Source organism: Delphinus delphis, chromosome 11, assembly GCF_949987515.2.
Source record: "Delphinus delphis chromosome 11, mDelDel1.2, whole genome shotgun sequence".
Taxonomy (NCBI): Eukaryota; Metazoa; Chordata; class Mammalia; order Artiodactyla; family Delphinidae; genus Delphinus; species Delphinus delphis.
Genome location: NC_082693.1, coordinates 95,910,504 through 95,938,133, shown reverse-complemented (window position 1 = coordinate 95,938,133; position 27,630 = coordinate 95,910,504). Strand labels below are relative to the sequence as shown.

At 51.8% G+C, this 27,630-nt stretch overlaps 1 protein-coding gene across 1 annotated transcript; it reads left to right on the top strand.

Moving 5' to 3' along the window:
- Positions 1 to 4,352: 4,352 nt before the first annotated feature.
- A4GALT (alpha 1,4-galactosyltransferase (P1PK blood group)) lies at positions 4,353 to 25,213 on the top strand. Its single transcript, XM_060025787.1, has 6 exons — positions 4,353 to 6,356; positions 8,455 to 8,544; positions 8,836 to 8,870; positions 13,125 to 13,755; positions 22,398 to 22,539; positions 23,956 to 25,213. Exon 6 carries the CDS (start codon positions 23,999 to 24,001, stop codon positions 25,061 to 25,063), a length of 1,065 nt encoding a protein of 354 aa, XP_059881770.1. The 5' UTR covers positions 4,353 to 6,356; positions 8,455 to 8,544; positions 8,836 to 8,870; positions 13,125 to 13,755; positions 22,398 to 22,539; positions 23,956 to 23,998; the 3' UTR covers positions 25,064 to 25,213.
- Positions 25,214 to 27,630: the final 2,417 nt, after the last annotated feature.

Genomic DNA, 27,630 nt, shown 5'->3' with positions numbered 1-27,630 from the left:
GGGACCAGCAAGACAAGGACAGAGACTCAGCACTGCACCCAGCAACATGAACATCACTGGGGCCCCCAAATGACAGATCTGGGGATTAGTGGGGAGAGGGGCAAGAGCCTGATTACATGGGTTTTAAAGGAGAATGGGGGAGAGAGACTGCAGACAGCCTGGAGAAACAACCCTTGGAGGACTTTTGCTGTAAAGGGAAGGGGAAAATGAGGCAGCCGTAGCTGGAGGGGGCAGAGGGGGTTCGTAAGAGTGTTTTGTTCTTGTTGTTTTTCCTCTCTGGTTTTAGTTTTAGGATAGGAGAAGTAACAGCGTGTGAACTGACAGGAATGATTGAGGAGAGGGGAGAGAGGACAGAATCACTGGATCAGTGTTGGCTTGAAGGGTGGGATCTTGTGGACAAGTGGAGGGGGCTTCCGGGCCAGCTGGGCCAGTTCAGCCTGGTCCCCACAGGGAAGGGGAGGTTGGGCGCCATCTCAGGAGGTGGACGGATGGGTGGTGGAAGCTGGTGGGAATTTTCTTCTGAGTCGTTCATTCAACGGCACATACTGAGGCACAGTACTGTTCCCGGCGCTGGGATGCAGACTGTTCCCGTGGCCTGGGCGCTGGTCATCAGCTGAGTGAGAGGACGGGCGAGGAGGAAGTGAAGACAACACAGCAAGTGTGCAGTGGACCAGGAGGAGAGTGAGGGGCGAAAGGACAGAGCGGCGAAGGTAAAACACTGCGGGATGCAGGCAAAACGTTTAGCACGGGTCACGCTGTGAGGAGGTACAGTAGCGTCAGGCGGGCCCGAGTTCAAATACCGATACTGCCCCTTCTCAGCTGTTTGAAGTTGAGTTACTTAACCGCTCTGAGCCTTGTTTTTCTCACCTGTTAAATAGGGGAAATGGGATTATAAGCCCATAGAACAGGCAGCAGGGAGGCACGGCGAGCGCACCATACCTGCGGGCCCGCGGCTTGGTGATGGTGCAGCCCTGGGCGCCGGGAGCGGTGAAGATGCAAGGGACCCCCTCAGGGGCGGGGCGGGGCTGACCACGCCCCGGGCCTGAGGGGCGGTGCTCCCGCCCGCCGGGCTCTGGGCACTTCCCTCCCACCGCCTCGCCGACGGCCCGCTGGGACCAGTTGGCCGCCTCCCGGAGCCACGGGAGCCTGAGGTATGAGGGGCTCTGCGGAGGGTGCAGCTGGGCGGGCTCCGGGACACTGACCTGGGGGCTCCCCGGGCACAGGTGGGGAGGAGCGCTCCGAGAAGGAAGGGGAAGGGACAGGGGCTGCGGAGGGGTGGGGAGGGCTCGGCCGCCGCCCGCCCGGGCCACCTGTCCCGGAGGGACCCTTGTGTGCGCACCGACTGGGCGCCCTGGTCCCCCGGCCGCCGCCTCCATCCCAGCTGCGCCCCAAGTTGAGCGCGGCGGCTGGGCCAGGAGCCCGGCCCGCGGAGGGAGGGCGCACCCCGCCCGGGAGCCCTCCGGGCAGCGCCGCCCGGCCCGGGGTCCCTCGGCGGGAGAGAGGGCCCGCGGGGGCGAGAAGCCCGGGTCCGAGTGCGGGCTCCGCCGGCCCGCGCTGCATCCTTGGTCGAGTCACGCCGCTCTGTCTGGGGGCACGGAATCGCCCCGGGAGGCCTCACCGCCCGCTGCGCTCGCCCCTGGCCCGGGAGGGGGCGCCGCTGGGGAGAGGGGTGGGGAGGGGCCGTCTGAAGGGAGACTGCGGGGGATGCGAGGCGTCCCCCCGGGCCTTTAGGGATGTTGAGGCTTTGGACCGCCGACAAGGGGGAAGGGCTCTCCAGATGGAGGGACGGCCTGGGTAGGATCCGGGAAGCGGGGAAAGTCGGGCGTAAGCGCTCGCTCTCAGGGATCCGGAACCTCAGACCACTCCCTCTTTCGGGCATGCTTTTCTCCCTCCCTCTCCTCCAGATGGGAAACATTGAGTCCCAGTGGGAGCAGTGGTGTGCTTGGGCGAGGCTCTGGCTCGGAGGTCCAGTCGCAGAGTCCACTCCCCTTCGTGCTAGGGGAGTCCCCTGGCCTCAGTTTCCGTATCTGACACCTGCGGGTAGAAGTTCCCACCTCCTCGTCAGACTCAGCTAAGCCTCTAGCTCTGAGAGGGTTAAAAGCCACCCTTCTCTCAGAAGGACACCCTTTCGGTCTCCCCCAAATGCTGAGTGATTGACCGCTCTGTGGAGGCCCCTTGGGGTCTCCGAAATCGATCTGTGCCCTCCTTCAACAAACACCCGGGAACACCTGGTATGCTCCGGCTCTGGCGCTCCCCCCGCCCCTGCCTCCACTCCAGCTGTCCAAGGACTTCCCCTTTGTTACCTGCTCCCAATGAAGGAGTCGTCGTCCTGCTCAGGGTGACAAAGCAAGGCCCAGGCTAGCGGGGACTACCCCCTCAGTGCCCACAGCCAGATCCCCTAGGGGAGTCCCCAGATCAGGCCCAAATAAAAACAGGAAAAAAAGAAAAGGAGGGTCGAGATGGAACCCTCTCAGTTGTTCATTTTCCTCCCACACATGTTTCTAGTGCCTCTGGTGCCTGTCCCTCCTTGTCTGCTAGGGTCACGCGATAGATACCAGAGGACAAACACTGAAGTGGAAATTCTGTAAAATGTGTTTTGCTTCCCTGTACCCATCGAAGCCCTATAGCTGCCCAGGCTAGTGGACTTGCTCCTGCTGTGTGCAAGGGTCCCAGGTCCCCAGTGTGTGCAGGGTTGGCAGAATCTTTCAAGGTGACTTACTTGGAACATCAGAAAGTTGTGACTCACCACATTACCTAATCAGCCCCAGCCAGCAGCTCCCAAACCCACGCGGTCATGGCGGTCCAGATCTTCAAGGACCCGGGGCAGCAGGGGATGCAGGTCCCCTCGGGTCTGAGTTGGTACCAGGGCAGAGCGAGACAAGGTGGCTGCCAGGGACATTCTTAACAAGAAGGGGTGGATGAGAAAAGGGAAGCTTGACGTGTGAAAACGGCTCTTCCCCACCACAGCTCGCCCACCCCGCAGCTGCTGCACCTCCAGGTGGGTAGAGGGGATGGTTCCACCTTTGACCTGGCTACCCAGGCTGTGCTCAGGCAGTGCTCTCTGGAATGCACTTCCTTCCAGCCAGGCGCCTCTTAGGTGTGCCCTCACCTCCCGTTGAGCCTTACCCCTTCTCTCCAGATTGGAAGCTCCTGGAGGGAGGAAGCTTGCCTGAAGCCCGGTGCCCGGCCTGACACACAGTAGGCATTCACTACACTTTCCTTGAATGAATTAACTGAAAGAAGTAGGGAAAAAATTCCGCATTCACATCACTTGGATATAACTATTGTTAAAAGTTGCCCTTTTTGCCAGACTTCTTAAAAAACACATTGGTACATATTTGAGTGTCTTGTTTATACAAACATCTCAAATGCCTCACCTGTCTCAAATTATTTTTTTATATTTTTCAGTGCTTAGATATTGTTACATCTTATTTAGTTAATGGACCTCATTTGACATTTAGGTTTTGTTGGTTTTTTAAAAATATTTGGCTCTTTTAGATGTTACATTGAGTTCATACATAAATTTATACATTGCCAGATTTTTTTCTGGAAAGGGAATTACTTGGTAGTCACTGGATATGAACCTCTAGGATGGTTATACCTAGAACCAGCAGGCTCTCCAAAGGGACTGTACCATTGCCCACTTCCTTAGGCTATGAGTGTGCGTTTCTTGTTATTTCCTGGAAATGAAATTACTGGGTGAAAGAGTATGAACATCTAGGATCTTTGTGTGTTTCTTACTCATTTGTTTGAGTTCATCAATGAGATGTTTACCCCTTGTCTGGTCTCTTTGCGGCAAAGATCTTCTCCCAGGTTGTCATTCGGCTTCTGTTTTTGCTGCTGATGGCGTGTGTATTTGAGCAGCACTTTTTATTTTACTTTATCTGTGTGTGTGCTTTTCAATAAGGTAGACTTGACTGCACTTATAAGCTGATGGGAAAGAGCCAGAAGAGGGAGTGGCTGCAGCCCCTGGAGAAGGAGGGGCAGGTCGGTAGAATGAGGTCCCAGAGGACGCAGGAGGTGGGAGGGGTCTGGTCCAGAGGGATCTTCTGAGCTGATGAGGACAGGAGGTGGGAGGGAGGGGGCTGGGAGGACATCTTATGAGTCGGCTCAGATCTTCCTAGAGAAGGAGGTAGAAAAAGCATCAGTGGAGAGAGGGTTCTGCACCCGAGGTCCCCAGCTCCCTGTTGCTGTTTGCCCCCCCCATTCCCTTGAGTCCTCCCTGCTTCCCTGGGAGGTAGCAGGTGTTATCACCCCCACTGACAAACTCCAGAGGGAGGGGAAGTGCCTTGCTTAGGGTCAGTCAGCTGATGAATGGCAGGGCTGGATTCAAAGAAGGCTCTGCCTGCACTAACCACATGCCCTTGAGAATCGCTTTCCTCTCCGAGCCTCCATCTCTAGTAGATATCGGGAAGCAGTACCCATCTTACTCTGTCTGGTGCTTGGTGAGTGAGCGTCCCTTCCTCCCCTGTCTACCTCTGTTTGTCTTCTCTCTGGAAAGACCCCAGTGAGTCCAGGGGCTTCCAGCTCCACAGGGCTGGCCACAGGGCTAGGAGGGCCCCTTCCCCTTCCCTTCCTTGTGGGTGCCTGCACAGTCACCCCTGCGCCCACACTCTCACCCAGCAGGAGCACACAGCCTTCTGGATGTCACACCTGTGCAAAGTCTGAGTTGCTGGGTGAACGTGAGAAAATGGGAAAAGAGATCTTTACGTTCTGTGAGCAGGCTCGATTTGAAAGCACAGAAGCCATTGTCCCAGATACTGATACGGAGCCCAGAGAGGCACCCCTCCCCTCCCAGTTGTCTGAAGTCTTCAATTGCTTCTTCCCACAGGCCTCCAAGGCAATCGCCTGAGTTGAGGGCAGGCTTCCATGAACTGAGCCCCCCTCTAGGTGCCAGACGCTTTGTTACCTGGTCTTTTTAAACCCTCTCAGCCATCCTGTGCTGTCAGCCCCATTTTACAGATGAGGGAACTGAGACTCAGACTCAAGCGCCTCTTCTTTACCACAGTGAGATCTGAGCCCCTGGCCGTGGTGCAGCCCCAGGTGAACTGGGCTCCTTTCACCTGGCAGAGGGTGTTTGAATCCCAGCTGTGCTTTGTTTCCAACTCAAGCTGTAATTGATTATAAGAGGACCTGCCTGGCAGCTAATTGGGAGGATTAAACGAGTTACTGAAGGAAAACTGCTTTGACCTTTGGCTGTGCATGGTAAGCCCTCAGGAAATATACACTCTTGTTATTATTAAACCACATAGCTCCATGCCTGACCGGGAGCTTTTAAAAAATGTTAACTCAGCCACGCCCATCCCTTCCTGCAGTGAGAGGATAGGAAGGTGGGCACGCCCTGACACCGGACAGAACTTGGACATTTTAAAACCCTTCCGGAGACAAGTGAATGATCTGTATCTAAAACATTAAATTACATTTCCTTTGACCCAAGCAGCTCATTTCTAGGAGCCAGTCCTATAGAGGTAATTAAGGATGTGTTCAAATATGTAAGTGCTAAGAGACTCACCACAGAGTTGTCTATAAAAGCAAAAGGAAAGAAGCCACATTTCCAGTAGTCAAAATAGTCAAGATGGGATACAGATGATGAGATACAACGTAGCCCTGGAAAGTTAGGGCATGGAGCTGTGTTTACTGACATAATGGGAAGGCATAGCATATATTTCCAAACAGTTGGTTCGTGCCCCGGTCCGGGAGGGTCCCGCTTGCCGCGGGGCAGCTGGGCCCGGGAGCCATGGCCGCTGGGCCTGTGCGTCCAGAGCCTGAGCTTCGCGGCGGGAGAGGCCGCAGCGGTGAGAGGCCTGCGTACCGCAAAAAAAAAAAAAAAGAAAAAAAAGAAGTGGGTCTGGTTATGTAACTACTTCCACCACCACCTAGTTTTAGAAGACAGGGGCCCCACATATTTTTAAGTGAAAAATAAAACCAGGTGTAAAACAGTGGGTGTAATAGGATCACTTTTTGTGTGTCTCCTGTCCACAGCTCTGTGTAAACATTGCTCCGTGTGAGTGGAGGCGTCAGAAAAGGACTAGAAAGGGTATAACCAAAATGCTGACATGTCAGGTGCCCACACCTCAAGTCTTCAAGATAAAGAGCAAAGCAGGAGGTGTCACTGCAGGCTGGTGACTGGACATCTGCTGCACCTCCACCATGTGCACGCGCGCGCGCGCACACACACACACACACACACACACTCTAGAAAGACTGGAAGCCCCACCCCCTGTGATCCCACCGTTGGCGAAGTGTCTGTGCATGCGTGCTGTGGAAATACAGAGGCAGTACCCAAAGGTATGAAGAGAACCGGGACGGCAATTGTGGCGGATTCTTGGCAAATGGCTCTCATCTTACCTATGATGGTTAGGAGGTTGCCGGGCAGGGGAAGGTGGAGGGACATTTTGGGAAGAGGGAGGAGCATGTTTCAGAAACTTGGAATTCCCAGTTTGAGCAATAGAGAGGAGTTGGTTTTCCTTCCAAGGTTTTGCCATCGTTTTCAAAGGCATTAAGGGTACCAGATGGCTCTCCTGTATCCCTCACCACTCAACCAGTCATCATGCATTTGTGGTGCGTCTGCTATGTGCCAGGCCCTCCCTAATTTAATGTCATTTACAGTCTCAGGCAGGGTGAGCCACATTTGGCTCATTGCCCACTTTCCTCTGATCCCAGTTCACTCCAAGGCCAAATTCACCCTGGCCCCTCCCCAGAGGACTTACCCACCCGCGGGCTCTGAAGGTCTGCCGCTGGTCTAGGCTGTGGGCGAAGCACAGGGTTTGGAGTGAGGGCTGCTTACACACATGCTCCTTTGGAAGGTAGCCACGAGCTCCTACTGTGTGCTGGTGTGTGCAGCACCGGGGACCCAGCCCACGGGCCCCAGTGAGAGCTGTGCCAAAATCCAGGTAGCTTCCTGGAGGTGGTGGCTCTACTCAACCTAGGTCAGGAGAGACCGAGGAAGGAAGGCCTGAGACTGGGGAGCAGACACTCCTGGGTGGGTGCAAATCCTGCCTCCCACCTTTACTAGCCGGGTAGCCCCTTTCCTCTGTACCTTAGTTTTGTCGTTTGTAAAAGGGGCCACCGTGGTGGACATGAAGACACAGGACGAGCGGTGCTTGGTAGGGTGCCTGACAAGCGGCGTGTTCTTGGCAAGTGGCAAACTTCCTACCTCTTCTGCTCCGGAAGTTCCTGGGCAGGGGAGTGGGGAGGGACATTTTGGGAAGAGGGAAGAGCACGTTGCAGAAGCCTGGAATTCCCAGAGCCTGATGGTTTGAGCAAAATGGCAGATGCCAGCTTGGCTGGTCTGGAGGTCGTGGGCCTGGAGAGGGGCAGCGCTGAGGGGAAGTGCCTGCAAGGTCTCGGTATTGTGGGGTCTGTAGACCTTCTTGGGGCTGAGACAGGAAGCCAGGGAGGAGGCTGGGGTAGTGGGTCCCCCGACAGAGACAGAGAGACGACGGGGAGAGCTGAGCTGGGCTGTGGCCACGGCACTGACGGGGCAGGGAGAGGCCTGGGGGAATCTGTTCAGAGAAGCTCTCCCCCTCCTTTCCTGTCTACGCTCCCTCTCCCCTGGATTATCACAAGAGTCCCATAACTGCTTTCTTGTTGCCGCACGTCCCCTGGGCTTTAGTCTTAAAAAGCACCCAGATCGTAAAGATTTCTTTAATACATGAGTCACACTAGGGAATTCCCTGGCGGTCCAGTGGTTAGGACTCCGCGCTCTCACTGCCAAGGGCCTGGGTTCAATCCCTGGTCAGGGAACTAGGAGCCCACAAGCCGCAGGGTGCCGCCAAAAAAAAAAAAAAAAAAAGGCATGAGTCACTATAACCCTTTCCTCCTCAAAATCTCCCAACGGCAGCCCCTCCCTCAAGGGCCCCCCCCCATGGCCCAGTGTCCCCTTGTCCTTCTGGCCTCCTCTCCTGGTGCCCTCATCCTCCCACCTTGCTACTCTGGCAGCACCTCAGGCGCACATGCCTCGGGGCCTTTGCACTCACTGATTTTCCTCCCTGGACACGCTTTCCCCAGACATCCATACAGCGTGTGCCTCGCCTCCTCTGGTCTCTGCACAAATGTCAGCTTTTCAGAGAGGTCATCCCTAACCATTCTGCAGAAAGTGGCACCCCAGCCCCCAGTCTTCCCAGTCCAGTTTCCCTGAGAGCAAATGTGTGGGTGTCCAGATTCATGGTGTCTTATACCTCCCTGAACTGCGCAGAAAGTGACTCCATCCTGCTCGTGAGAAGCTGGCCCCAGGCGGCCTGACCTTCAGCCCAGGGAGGGAGGGATGGCCGCGGGGAAGAGAGGAGGTCAGAGACTTGGAGGCAGCCATACCTGAAGCAAACCCTACTCCCCCTCCCCCGTTTACTAGCCTTGCTGAGCTGGGAAGGTCACCTTTTCTCTCCTGGGACAGGTGAGTACTCAGGTACTTCAATATTAAGGGACACAGCCTCTGACCTTATTTTGTACCCTCAGATGGAGAGGCAGAACGTACCAATTACACTTTCCAGCAGTTGTAATCTGCACCTGCTCATGGTTTCCAGTTTGCAGATGCCACTCCCCTAGGTTGGTTACCTCATTCGATCCTGGCTTTCTGGGCAGTTTAGGGATCATTTACTCATTCTTTCAAAAAATATGTATTAAGCACCTATTACGTGCTAGGGTCTGTGCTGGCCATGTGGGACCAGACTAATGAGTAGAAGTGGCCTTGGTCCCTGCCCACTGGGAGCAGACATTGTTTTTCATGGTGTCAGTGTCACTGAGTAATCAGTCCCTTCAAGAAAGACCTTGGGTGGTTTCTAAGCGTTTGCAGTTGCAAACAAACCTGTGACCAACACAAATATCACTTATCCGTAGGATAAATTCACAGACTGGGATGGCGTGGTGAAAGGGTACGTGTATGTTTAACTTTGTTTTTTTAATTTTATTTATTTTTCTATGTGTTGGGTCTTTGTTGCTGCACACGGGCTTTCTCTCGTTATGGCGAGTGGGGGCTACTCTTCGTTGCGGTGCGCGGGCTTCTCGTTGCGGTGGCTTCTCTTGTCGTGGAGCACGGGCTCTAGGCGCGTGGGCTTCAGTAGTTGCAGCATGTGGGCTCTAGAGCGCAGGCTCAGTAGTTGTGGCGCACGGGCTTAGTTGCTCCGAGGCATGTGGGATCTTCCTGGACCAGGGATTGAGCCTGTGTCCCTTGCATTGGCAGGCGGATTCTTAACCACTGCGCCACCAGGGAAGTCCCACATGTATGTGTAATTTTGATAGGTGTTGTTCACTTGCCCTCCGCCCCTGAAACAGGACCATTTGGCTTGCCTGCCAGCACTGTGCAGGGGATGGGGGGCGGCCTGTTTCCTCACAGCCTTGCCAGAAAAATGTGTTGTCAAAGGTTTGGATTCATGCACATCTTATTTGCTGAGTGTTCTGACTTGCATTTCTCTTACTTACAAAAAGCTCCCCTGTCTTGCTTACCTGTTTAAGCATCATTGTGTGTGTGTGTGTGTGTGTGTGTGTGTGTGTGTGTGAACTGTCCTTGGCCCATTTTCTTTTGAATTGTTGGGTTTTTTTCTCCTTGATTTGTGGGATCTCTTTATAACAGAAAAATTAGACTTCTGGGATCTGAGGGACACAAAAGTCATTCCCAAGTTGTCACTTGTATTTTTGACTTTCTTGGTATTTGGCGAAAGGTTTGGGGAAGTTTTTTTTTTTTTTTTTTTTTTCCCAAGGAGTCATGTTTATCCTTTTTTTTTTTTTTATGGCTTTTGGATTTCGCACATAATTAAGAAAACCTTTCCAACTCTAAGGTTATAAAGGAATTCACCCATGTTTTGTTCGAAACATTTATTATTTTATATTTGGGGTTTATCCTAGGGCACATTCTGAGGTATGAATTCATCTGGTTCTTTTTCCCCAGTGGCTTCTCTGCTTGCCCAACACCTGTATTAAAAGATCCATTTTTGCTTTACTGATTGGAAACACTGCCTTTACTGGGTATGCAAGTGCCATGTTATTGGGATGGCCAAAATTTCATTCGGGGTTTTCTGTAACATCTTATGGAAAACCTGAACGAACTTTTTGGCCAATCCAGTATTTCTGTGATTTCTTTTGTTTCATTTGCCCTGTCTGTTCATATGCTGAGACTAGGTTGTTTTAATTATTGGTACTTTGTGTTTTAATGTCTCTCATAAAAGGCCAGTCCTTCCTCATGTGTCCCTCCTCAGAGTTTTCCTGTAGGTTCTTGCTTGTTTGTTTTTCTAGATGAATTTTAGAGTCAACTTGTTGAATTCCAGAATCGCGTGCAATTTATAAATTGGCTTAGAGAAAATCGACATTTTTATGAAGCTGAATCTTCTATCCAAACACATAGTGCAACTTTCCACTTGTTCAACTTTATTTTGTGTTGTCAGCGGCTTTAAAATTTTGCTCACGTAAATTTTGAACATCTTTTGTTAAGTTTAACCCTGAGTATTGTGGTGGCTGTAGGTGGGAGTCATTTCTTTCATTATATCTTCTGCTTCTGTCTGCTTGTGTGTGTGTGTGTGTGTGTGTGTGTGTGTGTGTCTCCTACCACCTTACAGTATTCTTTTGTTAGTAGTAGTTTTTCAATAGTTTCTCTTGATTTTTCCAGGTATACAGCAGTATCATATGAAAATAATAATTGTTTCAACTTTTTCTTTTCAGGTTTGCTTTTTGTTTTTTTTCCTATTCAGTTTTTATAGCTCTAATTTCTTTCTCTTGTCAAATTGCTTTGATGAAAACCTCCAGTGCCCGTGATGGTGCTGGGCACCTTTGTTTTTCTCCTGTCTTCAACAGGAGTTCCCTCATGTGTGAAGCTGGGTACTCATACCCCCCTATGAAGCTGGCTCTTGGCTTTGATGGTGATATATATACTTTTGTTAAGGAAGTATCCATTGATTCCTAATTTATCCAGAAAGAGTGTTGGAAATTTTATCAAATTTTTTTAGCATTTCTGGGGATGACAGTATGATTTTTCTCCTTAGATCTATGGAATAGGATGAATTATATTAATGATATCCTAATATGGAACCACCCTTGCATTCCAAGAATAAACCCCACTTGGTTTTGTTTTGTTTTTATAAATTTATTTATTGTATTTATTTTTGGCTGTGTTGGGTCTTTGTTGCTGTGCGCTGGCTTTCTCTAGTTGCGGAGAGCAGGGGCTACTCTTCGTTGTGGTGTGTGGGCTTCTCATTGTGGTGGCTTCTCTTGTTTCAGAGCACGGGCTCTAGGTACATGGGCTTTGGTAGTTGCAGCACGCGGGCTCAGTAGCAGTGGCTCGCGGGGCTCTAGAGCGCAGACTCAGTAATTGTGGCGCACGGGCTTAGTTGCTCCGCGGAATGTGGGATCTTCCCAGACCAGGGCTCGAACCCATGTGCCCTGCACTGGCAGGCAGATTCTTAACCACCGCACCACCAGGGAAGACCCCGCACTTGGTTTTGATGTTTCATTCTTTTGATGTGCTGCTGAATTCTATTTGCTTGTCTTAGGATTTTTACAATAATATTCATAAGCAATATCGGTCAGTAGGGTATCTTGTGCAATCTTTGTGAGGTTTTGGTGTCTATGTTATACTTCAAAATTTTTTTTAAGTGTTCCTTCATATATTTTGCTATTTAACACTTTTGAAAGCATTGGAATTTTCTGTTATTTAAGTTTGTAAAATTCCTCTCTAAAAATGTCCTGCCCGGTTGCTTTTGTTTCTTAATGATCTTGTGTAATTCTATTTCTTATGTGAAAGTTGGCCTGTCCAGACGATCTGTTCCAGGCACAGGCTTGACTTATTACATTTGTCTAAAAATTATTTTTTTCTGGTTTTAAATTTTATTTGCAAAGTACTATCTTATGATTTAAAAAAAAGTTTTCCTCTGCTTCTTTGGTTACTCTCCCATTTGGCATGTCTCAGTTTGCATTGGATGCTCTCTCATCCCTTTCACTTTCTGTTTTCCTTAATTCGGTTGATGGTGATTTATATATTTTATTGAATTTTTTCCAAAGAGCCAGTTTTGGGCCCTATTTCTTAGTTCCACTGCTTATCTGCTTCCTAACTTTTTCTACTGTAATCTTTCTTTCCTTATTCTTTCTGTTTATTTTGTGGTTCTTTTTCTAACATTTTTAGCCTGGTGCTTTCTTTCTTTCTTTTAAACTGTCCTGTTTTACTTGTCACATGTATTGGAGGCTGTAAATATTCTTTTGAGTATTTCTGCAGCTGTATCGTATAGATTCAGATTCATGATATTTTGATTATGGTTGTTTTCTAGAAAGCCTATAAATTCAGTTTGTATTTTCCCTTTTGACTGAAGAATTGTCCAGGAGAGGTTTTTTTTTTAAATTTCCTGACTTTTAAATTAATTTCTAGTCATTCTGCCTTGTGATGATAAAATGTCTGCATTTTTTATGTTTAGGGGTGTTGCTAAGGTTTTCAATTTTCATAAATATTCCATCAGCTCTTGAAAAGAAAGTGAATCGAGAGTTTGATACAGAGTAGTACCTTCTGATTATTTTGTAGGTCTTCTGAATTCTTATTTGTGTTTCTTGGGCTGAGAGAGGTGAATTAAAGTCTGTTATTAGTGTGTTTCAATCTAGTTCTTCTGATATCCCTGTAGTTTCTTCTTCCTGAAAATTGCTGCAGTGTTTTTGGTGCATATTGTAAATGATACCACTTAGCATTATAAATGGCCCTTCTTTGTCCCATTCAGTGATGTGTGGCTTTAGCTCCCATTGTCAGATACTAAGATTATGGCCCCAGCTTTGTTTTTGTTTCTATGTGTCTTTAAACCTTTGCTCATTCTTTTACTTGTAAAGTTCTAAATCACGTTTTTTGATGTTTGTCTCTCAAGTACAGGATAGAGTTTGGTTTTGCTTGAGATCTAAACTAAAAATCTTTTTCTGTGTAAAGATAAGTGAGTTAAATCTATTTATATTTATTGATATGACTGATGTCTGTTATCTTTTTCCCGTGCTGTGAGCAGTATGTGTGTATGTGTCTTTGTGCATGTGGGAGGGCTATATTCTTTATTCTTTGACTGTGTGGTCTGTTTTCTTTGATTTAAAAATAAATAGTCTGATATTTAGGAAAGCTTGTATTTTTGTTCTAGTGGCTGCATTTATATTTATCCTTTATATAATACTCTTAGGGACTTCCCTGGTGGTCCAGTGGTTGAGAATCCGCCTTCCAATGCAGGGGACGTGGGTTCAATCCATGGTCAGGGATCCCACATGCCGCGGGGCAACTAAGCCCATGCACCGCAACTACGGAGCCTGCACACCACAACTAGAGAGCCCACGTGCCGCAACTACGGAGCTCATATGCTCTGGAGCCCATGTGCCACAGCTAGAGAGAAGACTGCGCGTTGCAAAGAGCCTGCCTGCCGGAACAAAAGATCCCACATGCTGCAACTAAGACCCAATGCAGCCAAAAGATTAAAAAAAAAAAAAAAAAAAAAAAAACCTCTTGTTCCTTCTTTCTTTAGATAGTATCTATTATTTGTCTTCTATGAACAACATTAAATTTAACTTGTTTCTTCATCCTCTCCTTTCTCTTGTCACTCCCGTGTTTCAGCTGATACTGTATTGAGTGAGTAAGGCATATATTGTTTCCATCCAGTGCCTCTGGAAGCTCTCAGTCAGGTGGTGTTCATGACAGTTACCACTTCCTGCACATGCAGTGACATGACAACCTGAAGAGGTGTCCACAGCTCAGAAGAAAATTCTGGAGACAAGAGTGAAGCACTCTTTTAAGAGGTGTTGTATCACCCACACTTGATGGTAAGTGTGGCCAGAAATTAATACATGGTTGTCCCTTGGTATCCACGCAGGGAATTGGTTCTAGGACCCTCACAGCTACCCAAATCCTCAGATGCTCAAGTCCATTGTGTAAACTGGACTTGATGGTACCATGTGGGAAAACACAGACATCAGTGACACCGAGTTGAAGTCATTCAGAAGATTCAGGTCTTACGTGTGGTGAAGTTTCAGGAACACCCTACTAAATTTATTTCACTTATTTTCCTTCTTATGTGTGCACAGGTGTGATAGGTGATTTAAAAATATGACTAAGAGACTTCCCTGGCGGTCCAGTGGTTAAGACTCTGCCCTTCCAATGCAAGGATGCAGGGAGTGAGGGTTTGATCCCTGGCCAGGGAACTAGGATCCCACGTGCTGTGCGGTGCAGCCAAAAATGAAAAAAACAAACGCTAAAAAATCTGACTAAAACGTTCTTGCAAAAGAAAAATTCTACATAATAAGAAAGCAAAGTAACATTGCTTAATTGGCAGCATTTTAATTTCTTAGTGTTATGTGACATAATGATGTATCTTATTCGATGCAATAAAATTGGGTAGTGTTATCCTTCTCACTATCACCTTTGTACTTTAAATATGCTTAAACTTTTACTAGTTTAGCTTTTACACCTGGCAGTTAAAGATAAGGCAACCACTGAGCTTGTTCTACTCTCTACCTTCTTTCTGCCTGCCCTACCAACTTTTTTAGTTGTATCATTTTTACATTGCCTGACTAGATAACATTGTCATTCCATTATGTCATCCTTATTCCTACCATCTCTTTTTTGGAGGGGTTGCTAAAGTTATTCCAATCACCATTTGGTTGGCTGTGCTTATTCCTCAGTTTTCCTCATAATACATTATTGCCTAAGTCCTTATATTTTGAAACTATTGGTGTGTAACCTTTATTTTATTTTACTATTTGTTTAACATCTTTATTGGAGTATAATTGCTTTACAATGTTCTGTTAGTTTCTGCAGTATAACAAAGTGAATCAGCTATACGTACACATATATCCCCATATTCCCTCCCTCTTGCGTCTCCCTTCCGCCCTTTTTATCCCACCCCTCTAGGTGGTCACAAAGTACGGAGCTGATCTCCCTGTGCTATGCGGCTGCTTCCCACTAGCTATTTTTTTTACCTTTGGTAGTGCATATATTTCACTGTTACTCTCTTACTTCGTCCCAGCTTACCCTTCTCCCTCCCCGTGTCCTCAAGTCCATTCTCTATGTCTGCGTCTTTATTCCTGTCCTGCCCCTAGGTTCATCAGTACCATTTTTTTTTTTTTAGATTCCATATATATATATGTTAGCATACGGTATTTGTTTTTCTCTTTCTGACTGACTTCACTCTGTATGACAGACTCTAGGTCCATCCACCTCACTACAAATAACTCAATTTTGTTTCTTTTTATGGCTGAGTAATATGCCATTGTATATACGTGCCACATCTTTATCCATTCATCTGTCAGTGGACACTTAGGTTGCTTCCATGTCCTGGCTATTGCAAATAGTGCTGCAGTGAACATTGTGGTACATGACTCTTTTTGAATTATGGTTTTCTCAGGGTATATACCCAGTAGTGGGATTGCTGAGTCATATGGTAGTTCTATTTTTAGTTTTTTAAGGAACGTCCATACTGTTCTCCATAGTGGCTGTTGGTTGCGCCAGGTCTTAGTTGCAGCAGGTGGGTTCCTTAGTTGCGGCTCGCTGGCTCCTTAGTTGTGGCATGCGAACTCTTAGTTGAGGCATGCATGTGGGATCTAGTTCCCTGACCAGGGATGGAACCCGGACGCCCTGCACTGGGAGCGTGGAGTCTTAACCACTGCGCCACCAGGGAAGTCCCTCTAACCTTTGTATTAAAGAACAGCTTGGCTGTACACTCAGCCCTCCATATCTGTGGATTCCACATTCACAGATTCAACCAACTGTGGGTAGAAAATATTAAAAGGAAAAGAAATTCTAGGACATTCCAAAAAGCAAAACTTGAATTTGCTGCACACATGCAACTATTTATGTAGCATGTCTATCAGTTCTCACCTATCATCCTCATATCTCTTTTTTAAATTTTTATTTGCTTATTTATTTATTTTTGGCTGCGTTGGGTCTTCGTTGCTGTGCACAGGCTTTCTCTAGCTGCGGCAAGCGGGGGCTACTCTTCGTTGCGGTGCGTGGGCTTCTCATTGTGGTGGCTTCTCATTGTGGAGCGCGGGCTCTAGGTGCTTGGGCTTCAGTAGTTGGGGCACGAGGACTCAGTAATTGTGGTGCATGGGCTTAGTTGCTCCGTGGCATGTGGGATCTTCCAGGACCAGGGCTTGAACCCGTGTCCCCTGCATTGGCAGGCGGATTCTCAACCACTGCGCCACCAGGGAAGTCCCCATCCTCATATCTTGCCATCTCTCTTTCTGTCCATTTCTTCTCCAGTTCTTGTATTTCTGCTTTCTGGTCTTTCTTCAAGCCGGAATTACTCTTCTCAAGGTTTTTATTTTGACTGTTTTAAATCCTGCTGCAATTTTCAATTAGAATTTTTATTTGTTTTGTGGCAATATTTGTATAGTGAATCTTCTTTATACATGAGGGAACATCAGTGTTCCTTTCCCTCTTCACTCACGTAGCTTATTTGTATGGATGTTGTGTTTATGCCTTTAACAATTTTTTTTCTCTCTATTTGAATGAGTTGAATTTTCCTGGACTAGCAACTAACAGGAGGTTTTGGTGGAAATTGGGAGAGAGGCCAGGATTGTTTTCTAGAGTTCTCTGCTGAAAGGCTCCCTCCTCTGTTTTTACATGAATGGATTATTCCTTTAAAATATGGCCTTTGTCTGCATCCACTCTTCTGTTGCCTCTCAGAACCCAACCTGATTCAAGAGGCTACTGCCGGGGACTTCCCTGGAGGTCCAGTGGTTAAGACTCTGTACTTACACTGCAGGGGGCATGGGTTCGATCCCTGGTCTGGGAACTAAGATGCCACATGCAGCATGGCATGGCCAAAAAAAAAAATAAAATAAAAAAATAAAATAAAACTGCCATTATTTAAAGGAAAGAGGCCACTGCCTCCAACCTTGAACCCCCCTGGTTCATTAAGCCCCCAGCTCCTGTCTTATTCATCTTCCTTTTGTTTATTTATCTACCTTTTTGGCTGAGCCGGGTCTTAGTTGCAGCACACGGGATCCATAGCTGCGGCATGTGGGATCTAGTTCCCTGACCAGGGATCGAACCTGGGCCCCCTGCATTGGGAGCTCGGATTCTTAGCCACTGGACCACCAGGGAAGTCTCCCTCTTCCTTTATTTCTGCAATCTTCCGCTACTGGGCGCCCCCTGCACCCCGTTCTTTCCCCCCCCCCCCCCCGCTCACTGCTGTATCTGCTGGCCTCACGTGCTTTGTGCCACACTTACATGTAACTTGGAGTTGAGGGGTTTTTCCTGCTCCTGATTTCCCTAATGTTGTAGCTTGTGTTTTATTTTTTCTTTGCCCTGTCGCTCTGTCTGACATCAGTAGAAGAGGGAAGATTCAGAACTAAGAATCTGCCTTATTCCTATTGGAAAAAGAGGTCTCCGCCTCTCTAATTTTTCTGTTTGTATATCCCCCAAAGAGCAAGCCATTGTCTGCTTGATTTCTGACTTTGGAATACCTTACAGGCTTTGGAGGGGGAACATTTTATAACCTCTGCTCTGAAAACAGCCACTTTTTTTTTTTTAATAAGTTTATTTATTTTATTTTATTTTTATTTTTGGCTGCGTTGGGTCCTCGTTGCTGCACACGGGCCCTCTCTAGCTGCCACGAGTGGGGCCTACTCTTCGCTGCAGTGCGTGGACTTCCCATTGCAGTGGCTTCTCTCGTTGCGGAGCACAGGCTCTAGTTATACAGGCTTCAGTAGTTGCGGCACGCAGGCTCAGTAGTTGTGGCTCGCAGGCTCTAGAGCACAGGCTCAGTAGTTGTGGCACACAGGCTTAGCTGCTCTGCAGCATGTGGGATCTTCCCGGACCAGGGCTCGAACCCGTATCCCCTGCATTGGCAGGTGGATTCCCAACCACTGCGCCACCAGGGAAGCCCCAAAACAGCCACTTTTACAAGGATCACTGACGTCTAGTAACTGTCACTCTTAATTCTTGAGCAGAAATCATTTATTTATGCCCTGAAAGAGCGGTGGTAGACAGGACAGCAGACCCTTCAAGTAGGGTTTGGAAGCTCTAAGTATTGATTTTTCACACCCAGGAGGGCCTGAGTTCTAAGACCAAAGAGCCCACCCCCCTCAGCTTTGTGGATGAAAAGGATATGGGGCAGGCACAGGCCCAAGGCCACAGAGCCAATTAGTGGCAGAACAGAAGCTGTCAGGAGGGACCTGGGTTTGAATTCTATGCTCCATTTCCTGGCCCGGTGACCTTCCCCTGGATACCTCAATGTATAGCCTCGGGTATCTTATCAAAATGTTAACTTATCAAGGAAGTTGATCAGCACATGCCCTGTGTCCCCACCATTAGAACGTTTGGTTAGCTTTGTTCTCCCCTCCTCATTGTGCAGAAGGAATCTGAGGCCCAGAAAGGGAAAGTAATTTGCCTAAGGTCACACAGCAAATTCAGCAGGGTTGGCTAGACCTGGAAGCAGACTCCAGCCCCAGTGCCACTAGCCATGGTCCCTTGGACAAGTCACCTAAATTTTCTGAAAGTTAAACAGGGGAGCAGGGGCTGTGATTAGCTGGAATAATAGCTGCACCCCTCACTGGTGGTCAGGCTGAACTGAGAAACACACTGACCCCAGCTAAAGCCGGGCCAGGGCCTCCTGACCCCGTGAGATGCTTCCTCATCGAGCAGAAGGATGCAGCAGGCTCCCTGTCTCCTCTGTCACCCACTGCATCCCCCCTGGGTCCCCAGCCCCAAACCTCCCAGTACATAATTAATCCTGGTTTCTTCTGCTTGGCATGGGGCACAGGTACCAGCTGGGGCCTTCGTGTCCCTCGCTCGGGGAGCAGCTTATTTGGGGCGAGGGGAGAGGCAGCTGTCCCTCCAGGTCCTTTCCATCCTGTCAACCTGGTCTCTGGCCCCTGTCTCTCTCTGTGTCTTTCCATTGCAACTCTGCCCCCGATGTGGTGTCGTGGGATCAGGGACCAAACAAAGGCATCCCAGGGTTGGCTGAGAGGGAGAGAGATGGAGGGAGAGACAGACAGACAGACCTGGAGGGGCAGCAGGGAGAGGAAGAGGTGGGAGGGACCGAGAGAGAGACCAGGGACAGAAAGCAGGAAGAGAGGTCGAGACGGGGTGGGGTTAGGGCACTGATTAATTGCTGATTGATTGACTGATTGGAGAAATCTTCAGAAGGTGTGATCATTTGCTTTGAGGCTCTCCTTTCCTCTCAGGTTGGGGTCCGCCCTCCATTTCAGAGGACAGGGTCCCATCAGCTGCTATCTCCTCAGTCCTGTGGGCCTCCAGGAAGAGAAGGACCCTCTGGCAGTGCCTCCTCTGCCCTTCCTATGCATATCTGCCCACAGGCTTTGGTTTCCAAACCGCCCCCCGCCCCCCAACCAATAGCAGAACCAGCGAGGTCCAAGTGCAGGTAGAAGTGCATGCAGTACCTAGGGCAGACACTGCGTGCCCCTTCCACCGATGAGGAAACTGAGGCCCCTGGCATTACGTGACCTGTCCCAGAAGTAGAGGACAGGCAGTTGCCTGCATCCCCTGAGGCCACATCCAGAGCTGGTTCCCGGCCTCTAGGGCCCGTGGGAGGGAAACACTGGAGAATTCACAACCCCGATATCCAGTCGCACGTGTGCTGGTGTGAGAGCTGAGTTCTAGTCCCGCCTCGGCTGTGATTCTGTGTGGGTTTGAGCATATCTGAGCCTCAATTTCACCCCCTCTAGCATGAGAGGTTGGGCAGGTTGTCTCTAGTTTGGGATAGCTCGTGGCTCCTAAACCCAGTTACTGCCAGAGGGCTTCTGTCTTGTGTTCACTTGGTCCTATGCACGTGCTCTCCCGGTGAGCAGGTCACCAGCATCCGTGGCACCTTCTAATCTCCGAAGGTAGAGGGTGGGGCCGGGCACTGTGGCTGGTGGAACACGACACAGGCAGTAGCCAGACCTGAATCACGGGGCCACCCCAGAGTTGGGAGTGGACTCTGTGGGGCAGGGGTGGTTCCCCAAAGGAAATTGGGGTGCTGTTATCAGAAGTGGGAATGAGGACTTCCCTGGCGGTCTAGTGGTTAAGACTTTGCCTTCCAAGGTAGGGGGTGCGGGTTCGATCCCTGGTCGGGGAGCTAAGATCCCACATGCCTCCCGGCCAAAAAACCGGAACATAAAACAGAAGCAATATTGTAACAAATTCAGTAAAGACTTTAAAAATGGTCCACATCAAAAAAAAAAAAAAAAAAGAAAAAGAAAAACTTAAAAAAAAAAAAGAAGTGGGACTGGATGGTGGGCAAGCAAAACCAGCAGACCGCCTCCCCGTCTCCCCTGGGAACCCCAGTTACACGTGACTTACAGCCCTTTTCTCCTGCCCTGGGCGGGACACAGGAGCCCACCTAGGGTCAGGGGTGGAGCGCCCCTGCTGTGGGGCAGAGGTGGGTGCAGGCCATGAAGGGGTGATGAGCGCCCAGTACGGGAGCCTTTTCTAGGCGCCTGAGCCTGGCCCCTGTGCTCCCAAAGTGGGGTCCACAGAGCTGGTGCCAAGGGCCAGGTCAACAGGGCTCTGGCCAGACCTTTAGCCCTCTGTCTCCACCAGCCATGCCCTTACTTCCAGCCTGAGATGGATCACAGGGGATCTTGATGACAGGGAGTCACAGAAGGAGTTAGAGCAGAGATGTGACCACAGTTCTGTGCTAACTGGGAATGCCTCCCCAGTGCAGGGCTAGAAGTGGTAAGCAGGGAGACAGGACGTGGCAGGAACATGCCAGGCTCAACTGACAAAGGCCAGGACTTGGGCTGCAGCTGGGAGGCCCATTTAGGGGACCAGGAGAATGCTTTGGGCCTGAGGTCACACGGGTATTGGGCTGCGGCCAACTTAGCCCCATACACAGTTTCTATTCCCGGGTCTTGGGCTCCAGCACCAAATACGGTGCTGCTGGCGTCTGTCCCCCTCAACCACGGTCGGCCAGGGCTCCCGCCTCCCTGACAGCCTGCTACTGCCCACACACTGGCAGAGCCAGGTCACTCCTGCACTGTGCACTCATCGGTGTGGTTCATAGTGGATTAAAAATACTCAGGACCGAAATAGCCTCTCTCCCTGCAGGGGAAAACCAGGGCCAGGGGAACACAAGGTTCTTGGTTTACATCATGGCTCTGCCACTCACGACCCTGGCTGCGAGATCCCAGGCAGCTCACCCTCCCTGTGACCCGCAGTTTCCTCACTCACATGCTTACTGGCTCATTTCATGACTCGCTGATTCGCTAACTCATGCATTTTTTCATTCATTAATTCTCTGATCACTCGTAGATCTGCTCACTCCTTCGTTCACTCACTTGGTCCACACGCTGAGACACTCACTCAATATTTATTTACTACATACCAAGACCCAGGCACTATTCTGGAGGCTAAACAAAACACACCAAACACAAAAAACTACCTGTCCTCATAAGGTTATGTTCCAAATAAATAACCCAAACAAACAAGTACAAAAACGTACAGTATGTTAGTATAAGTACTAGGGAGAATAAACTAAAGGGAGAGGCTATGAAGTGGTGGGGGAGCTGGAGTCTTGGAGGGGCTGGGGAGGGCCCGTGGGAAGATGATTCTTGAGTGAAGACCAAAGGGAGGTGAAGGAATGAGCCGTGTGAACACCTGCAGGAAGAGCGTTCCAAGCAGAGGGAACGGCAGGTGCGGAGGCCCTGGGACAGCAGCGTGGGGGGATGGGTTTGAAAGAGCAAGGAGGCCAGGCGGTGATGGGGAGAGAAGTGGGTGTGAGGTCAGGGTATGGGGACACGCAGCACCTCGTGGCCTGGGCCTCCCACGTCACTCAGGGTCTGAGCAGAGGAGCTATCTGGCCGGACTTGTGGGGTTTTTTATTTTTTTTGTTTTTTGTTTTCTTTTTGTGGTATGCGGGCCTCTCGCTGCTGTGGCCTCTCCCGTTGCGGAGCACAGGCTCCGGACGCGCAGGCTCAGCGGCCATGGCTCACGGGCACAGCTGCTCCGCCGCATGTGGGGTCTTCCCGGACCGGGGCACGAACCCGTGTCCCCTGCACTGGCAGGCGGACTCTCAACCACTGCGCCACCAGGGAAGCCCCGGACTCGTGTTTTTAAAGCGGCCCTCTGGCTGCTGAGTGAGTGAATCAGACAGCGAGTCCGTTTCCTGTGTGGCTGCTGTGTCCCAGGCACTGAGCCGGGTCCTGGGGAGAGAGGTGTGCAGGCCCCCACGGCGCTCATGGAGGCCCATCTGGCTAATTCCCTTCTCGTCCAGCCACCTTCTCCCGCTCTGCTGGTCCCTGTGCTCCATTCAGCCATCATCTAGTTTATTGTCCTTGTCTCTCTCCAAATGGTCTCCCCTTAGGCTGAGCGCTCCTCCAGGGCAGGGCTGCACCTAATCTCTTCTCACAAGCATGTTCCCTAAGGCGCCGAGGGGCCCAGAGAGTGGAGGAATCAATGAACAGCGGAGCCGCAGGCCCAGCCTGCCTGGCCTCACTCTGTCTCTCGCCATCTTTTGCAGATGGATTTGCGGGCATGGAGAGCGTGTGGAAGGACCGAGTCCTTGTTGGCAGAGGAGGTTGGCTGCTGAGCCAGGGCGTGTCTCCAGGAGGCCTTCCAGGCTGCCTGGATCCCCACCTCGCCACCATGGGCCGGCCAGGCTGGTCAGTTTCCAGCCCATGACGTGGTCACGGTTCCCTGCCGCAGCCATGGGGAGCAAGTCGCGGGCTCCCGGCACCACCCTCGGGCCGCAAGACGCCTCTGTCCTGGGAGGGGTTGACTCCAGCCCCCCTGGGCCCCCAGGCTGCACCCAGTCCCCCACCGCTTTGCACCCAAGCTTTCTGGCCTCTGAAGGGGAAACTGTGCAGCTGTCCCCTGGGGTTACAGTAAATGGCGGCCAGGACTCTCTTAATAGCGAGCACTGTCCAGGTCAGTGTGTACTGAGTCCCCAGGTGCCAGGAGCATTCACACGGTGGCAAGCTCTGTCTGCCGGGCAGGATGGCGTAGTGGAGAGAACACAGACTTTGGAGCCAGGCGGCCTGGGTTCAAACCCCGCCCTGCCACTTGCTGGCCAGAGGAGTCTGCATGAGTTACCAGACTTCCGTGCCTCAGTTTCCTCACCACAGGGTGGCTGCGAGTGTCTAATGAGTTAATATGTGTGAAATGCTGAGAAGGTTGCCTGACACGTGCATGGTGGGTAGTCAGTATTCACTGAATGAATGAATATAACCCTCGCTCCAGTATTACCGTCTTGCTGCTGGTTCAGGCAGACCTGGGGCCCCTCATGTCCCAGGCATTCACACAGTCCCACCGCAAGCCTCTCTTGTTCCTCCCAGCCTCTTGCAAGGCGCCCAAGAATGTTCCTGCTCCTGGCCAGCAGCAGCCTGGGCATCACGAGAGAATGAGAGTCCAAGGGCAGTGGCACTAGTCAATCACAGACTATATATAGCACAACCTCCCTGTCCCTTTCCCTCTAGGCAGGGGCTGGGGAAGCCAGGGGCCCAGGACACCCCGTCTTGTCTTGCCCAAGGGCTTCGGGACCCGGCCAGCATGCCCACGTGCCTAGGGTCCACCCGGCCTGCGCCTGAGCGAGCTTGGCTGCCAGCACCCAGGCCCCCCAGAGCCCCAGGCCTCCTGCTAAAAGTCCCTGTGGCTGCTGGCATTTCTTCCTCTTGGACCAGCTCTAGGCCCGGCTGGTGGAACTGAATGGGACCGAGAGGTGCATGCACTGGGCCTCAGATCATAGGCTACCAGCCTGGTAGTTCAAAGGGGACAGGCCTTGCCAGGCCGAGAGGCCAGACCCTGCCCTGGGCCCACGTTGGCCGCACGTCGTAGGTGGTGCTGGCCCAGCCCTTGGGGAGCTCACAGGTATGTCACAGAGTGAAAGGGACCCTGCTCAGACCTCAGTCCGTGGCCCGCTGCCCCCATTTTACAGATGAGGACGGAGGTGGGGCTCTGACCACCTGGCAGGCCCGTGGGCTCTGGAAGCCGGCGTCGGCTGTGGCTGGGTTTGTAGGAAGTGTCTTTCTTGGGTCAGGGGTGCCAGTGGCCTGCCCGAATGCGGTGCTCGTCTCTTACAGACCAGCCGGTTCCTGCTGGAGTCTCCTGATATCATCTGGGGAGATGACGTCCAGGCCCCCCGACTGCCTGCTGCAGCTGCTCCGGGGTGCCCAGAGGCAGTGGGTCTGCACCCTGTTCATCATCGGCTTCAAGTGCATGTTTTTGGTCTCCGTCATGGTCTACTGGCACATTGTGGGAGAGCCCGGGGACCAAGGACAGTTCTCTAACCTGCCTGCTGACATACCCTGCCCGCGCTTGGTCCCGCACACACCGCCCTCCGGCACCCCACCTCCCGGCAACATCTTCTTCCTGGAGACTTCTGACCGGACGGACCCCAGCTTCCTGTTCATGTGCTCCGTGGAGTCAGCAGCCAGGGCCCAGCCTGAGTCCCGGGTGGCGGTCCTGATGAAGGGGCTGCCCGGCAGGAACGCCTCCCTGCCCCGGCACCTGGGCCTCTCGCTTCTGGGCTGCTTCCCCAACGTCCAGATGCTCCCGCTGGACCTGGAGGAGCTGTTTCGGGACACGCCCCTGGCAGCCTGGTACACGGCCCTGCAGCAGCGGTGGGAGCCCTACGTGCTGCCTGTGCTCTCCGATGCCTCCAGGATTGCACTCATGTGGAAGTTTGGAGGCATCTACCTGGACACGGACTTCATCGTCCTCAAGAACCTGGGGAACCTGACCAACGCGCTGGGCACCCAGTCCCGCTATGTCCTCAACGGCGCCTTCCTGGCCTTCGAGCGCCACCACGAGTTCATGGCGCTGTGCATGCGTGACTTCGTGGCCCACTACAACGGCTGGATCTGGGGCCACCAGGGCCCGCAGCTGCTCACGCGGGTCTTCAAGAAGTGGTGCTCCATCCGCAGCCTGGGCGAGAGCCACACCTGCCGCGGCGTCACCACCCTGCCCTACGAGGCGTTCTACCCCATCCCCTGGCAGAACTGGAAGAAGTACTTCGAAGACGTCAGCCCCGAGGAGCTGTCCCGGCTGCTCAATGCCACCTACGCTGTCCACGTGTGGAACAAGAAGAGCCAGGGCACGCGCTTCAAGGCCACGTCCAGGGCACTGCTGGCCCAGCTCCACGCCCGCTACTGCCCCACGACGCACAAGGTCATGAAGCTTTACTTGTGAGGGGCCTGCCTGCCTGGCTCCCTCTCTGCGCCCGGCGTTCTGAAGGAAAGGGCTCGGCCCCCCTTCCTGGGGAGACCGGAGCTGCTGCAGCGCGGGATCTGGGGCAGGCAGCAGGGAGGGCGGGGAACTGTCGGCCCAAGAGCTGTTACTGGAAGGCGTGCTGCTCCCTTCAAGCTAGCGGGAGGCTGGTGGGGTCTTGCAGACAGCAGGCAAGCCTGGCAAGTGTGAAAGCATCTTCCAGGGCAGCGCGGGAAGCAGGCAGGCTGGGGCTGAAGTGCCCACGAGGGGAGCACAGAGAAGCCCAAGGAAAGGGGCTGGGAAGGACGGAGAGGAGGCCGCTTGTGGGGTAGCCGGGATGCACACCCAGCTTCGTGAGCCCAAGTGGGGGCTGCTTCTGGGGTTTGGGTTTCTTTTCCAGGGGGGCCGAGGCCGGCAGAGCCGGCCTGGGGAGCTCTTTGGGGGAGGGCCTGCCTGCCCACCTCATCCTTCTTTCCAGAAATGTTGCAGGAGTGACATGTGCCAGCTGCCCACTCACAGGCAGGGGCCCTGGAGTTCTTGTGGCTCAGGAAAAGCATTTTAAAGGAAACACCCCCTACCCGGCCCGCGATAAACACAATAAAAGTGAGAATAATAAATACAGTAAAGGTGACTCACCAGCATCTAGTGCTTTTTGCCTGATGATACACATCCATTCGCACCGTGAGCCCCACCCTGCGGCTGAGGAGGCAGCTGGGGCTGCGGCGGTGGGGGGCGGGGGACGTGCCTGAGGTCACGCAGCCTGCCTAGGTCGGGGGGCCCGGGGACCTGGCCACTGGGCAGGCTCACAGCCGCGGTGCCGGAGAGCGACTGCGGTAGGGAATGGGAGAAGCCTGCTTCCCGCCTCACTTTTCAGGGCTCACAGACAGCCTCAGTCAGGCCTCATGCCCACCCCCACCCCATCATGAGCCTGAACCTGTTCTAAACTGAGCCAAATAAGGAGCCCACCACCAGCCTGGGGGCACGAACCTCCCAGCTTAGAGGAGGCCCAGGCAGGGCCCCACGACGCACAAGGCCCTGAAGCTTTGCCGGGAGCTGCTGCTGGCGGAATCCAGAGGCCTCTAACCACCTCCCCGGGGGCGGGGAGTGGGGGGTGGGGGGTGTGAGGCCTCTGGGATCTCTCCTGCCTCACCCTGGCTGTCTGGCTGAGAACCTAGGAGAGACAGAAGTACCATGCTGGCAGCCCCAGGGATGGGCAGAGGAAAATCTGCTCCTTGCAGGGTGAGGCCCCAGCTGGTCTGTGTTGAGGACGGAAGCTGCCTGTAAGAGCTGGACGTTCCGCCGGGCTGGAGAGACCCTCCCTGTAGGAAGCTAGGATGGGGGATGCTGTCAGGAACTCGGGGGCTCAGCGGGCTGCTCTGTGGCAGCCGAGCGGGAGGTGTTCAGAGGCCTCTGGATTCTGCCAGCAGAAGGTCTCGGGCAGGACTGCCCTGGTGGCGCAGTGGTTAAGAATCCGCTTGCCGGGCTTCCCTGGTGGCGCGGTGGTTGAGAGTCCGCCTGCCGATGCAGGGGACACGGGTTCGTGCCCCGGTCCGGGAGGATCCCACATGCCGCGGAGCGGCTGGGCCCCTGAGCCATGGCCGCTGAGCCTGCGCGTCCGGAGCCTGTGCTCCGCAACGGGAGAGGCCACAGCAGTGAGAGGCCCGCGTACCGCAAAAAAAAAAAAAAAAATATGCTTGCCAACCCAGGGGACACGGGTTTGAGCCCTGGCTCGGGAAGATCACACATGCCACAGAGCAACTAAGCCTATGCGCCACAACTACTGAGCCCTGCGCTCTAGAGACCGCGAGACACAACTACTGAGCCCGCGCGCCACGACTACTGAAGCTTGCGCGCCTAGAGCCTATGCTCCGCAACAAGAGAAGCCACGACAATGAGAAGCCCGCGCACCACAACAAAGACCCAGCACAGCCAAAAAAATTATAAAATTAATTAATTAATTATTTTAAAAAGGTCTTGGGCAGCCTGGTAGGGAGGTGAGATCCATGGCTTTAGGGGTATTCAAGAGCAGGTAATGTTTTTGATGAAAACCATGAATACTGTGTCAGTTATTTCTCCAACCGCAACATCACCTCACCTATCTTTTAAAATTTTTTTAGAATGAGTAGGTTTTACTTTAATAATACAAATAATCTCTCTCCCTCTCTCTCTCTCTCTCTCTCTCTCTCTCTCTCTCTATATATATATATATATATATATATATAGTCGAGCAAGTGGGATGACCTCTTAGTGTGAAACATTGTTTTTGTTTGTTTTTTTTAATAAATGTATTTATTTTTGGCTGCATTGGGTCTTCGTTGCTGTGCTCGGGCTTTCTCTAATTGCGGCGAGCGGGGGCTACTCTTTGCGGTGCACAGGCTTCTCATTGCGGTAGCTTCTCTTGTTGCAGAGCACAGGCTCTAGGTGCACGGGCTTCAGTAGTTGCAGCATGCGGGCACAGTAGTTGTGGCTCGAGGGCTCTAGAGCACAGGCTCAGTAGTTGTGGCTCACGGGCTTAGTTGTTCCACGGCATGTCAGATATTCCCGGACCA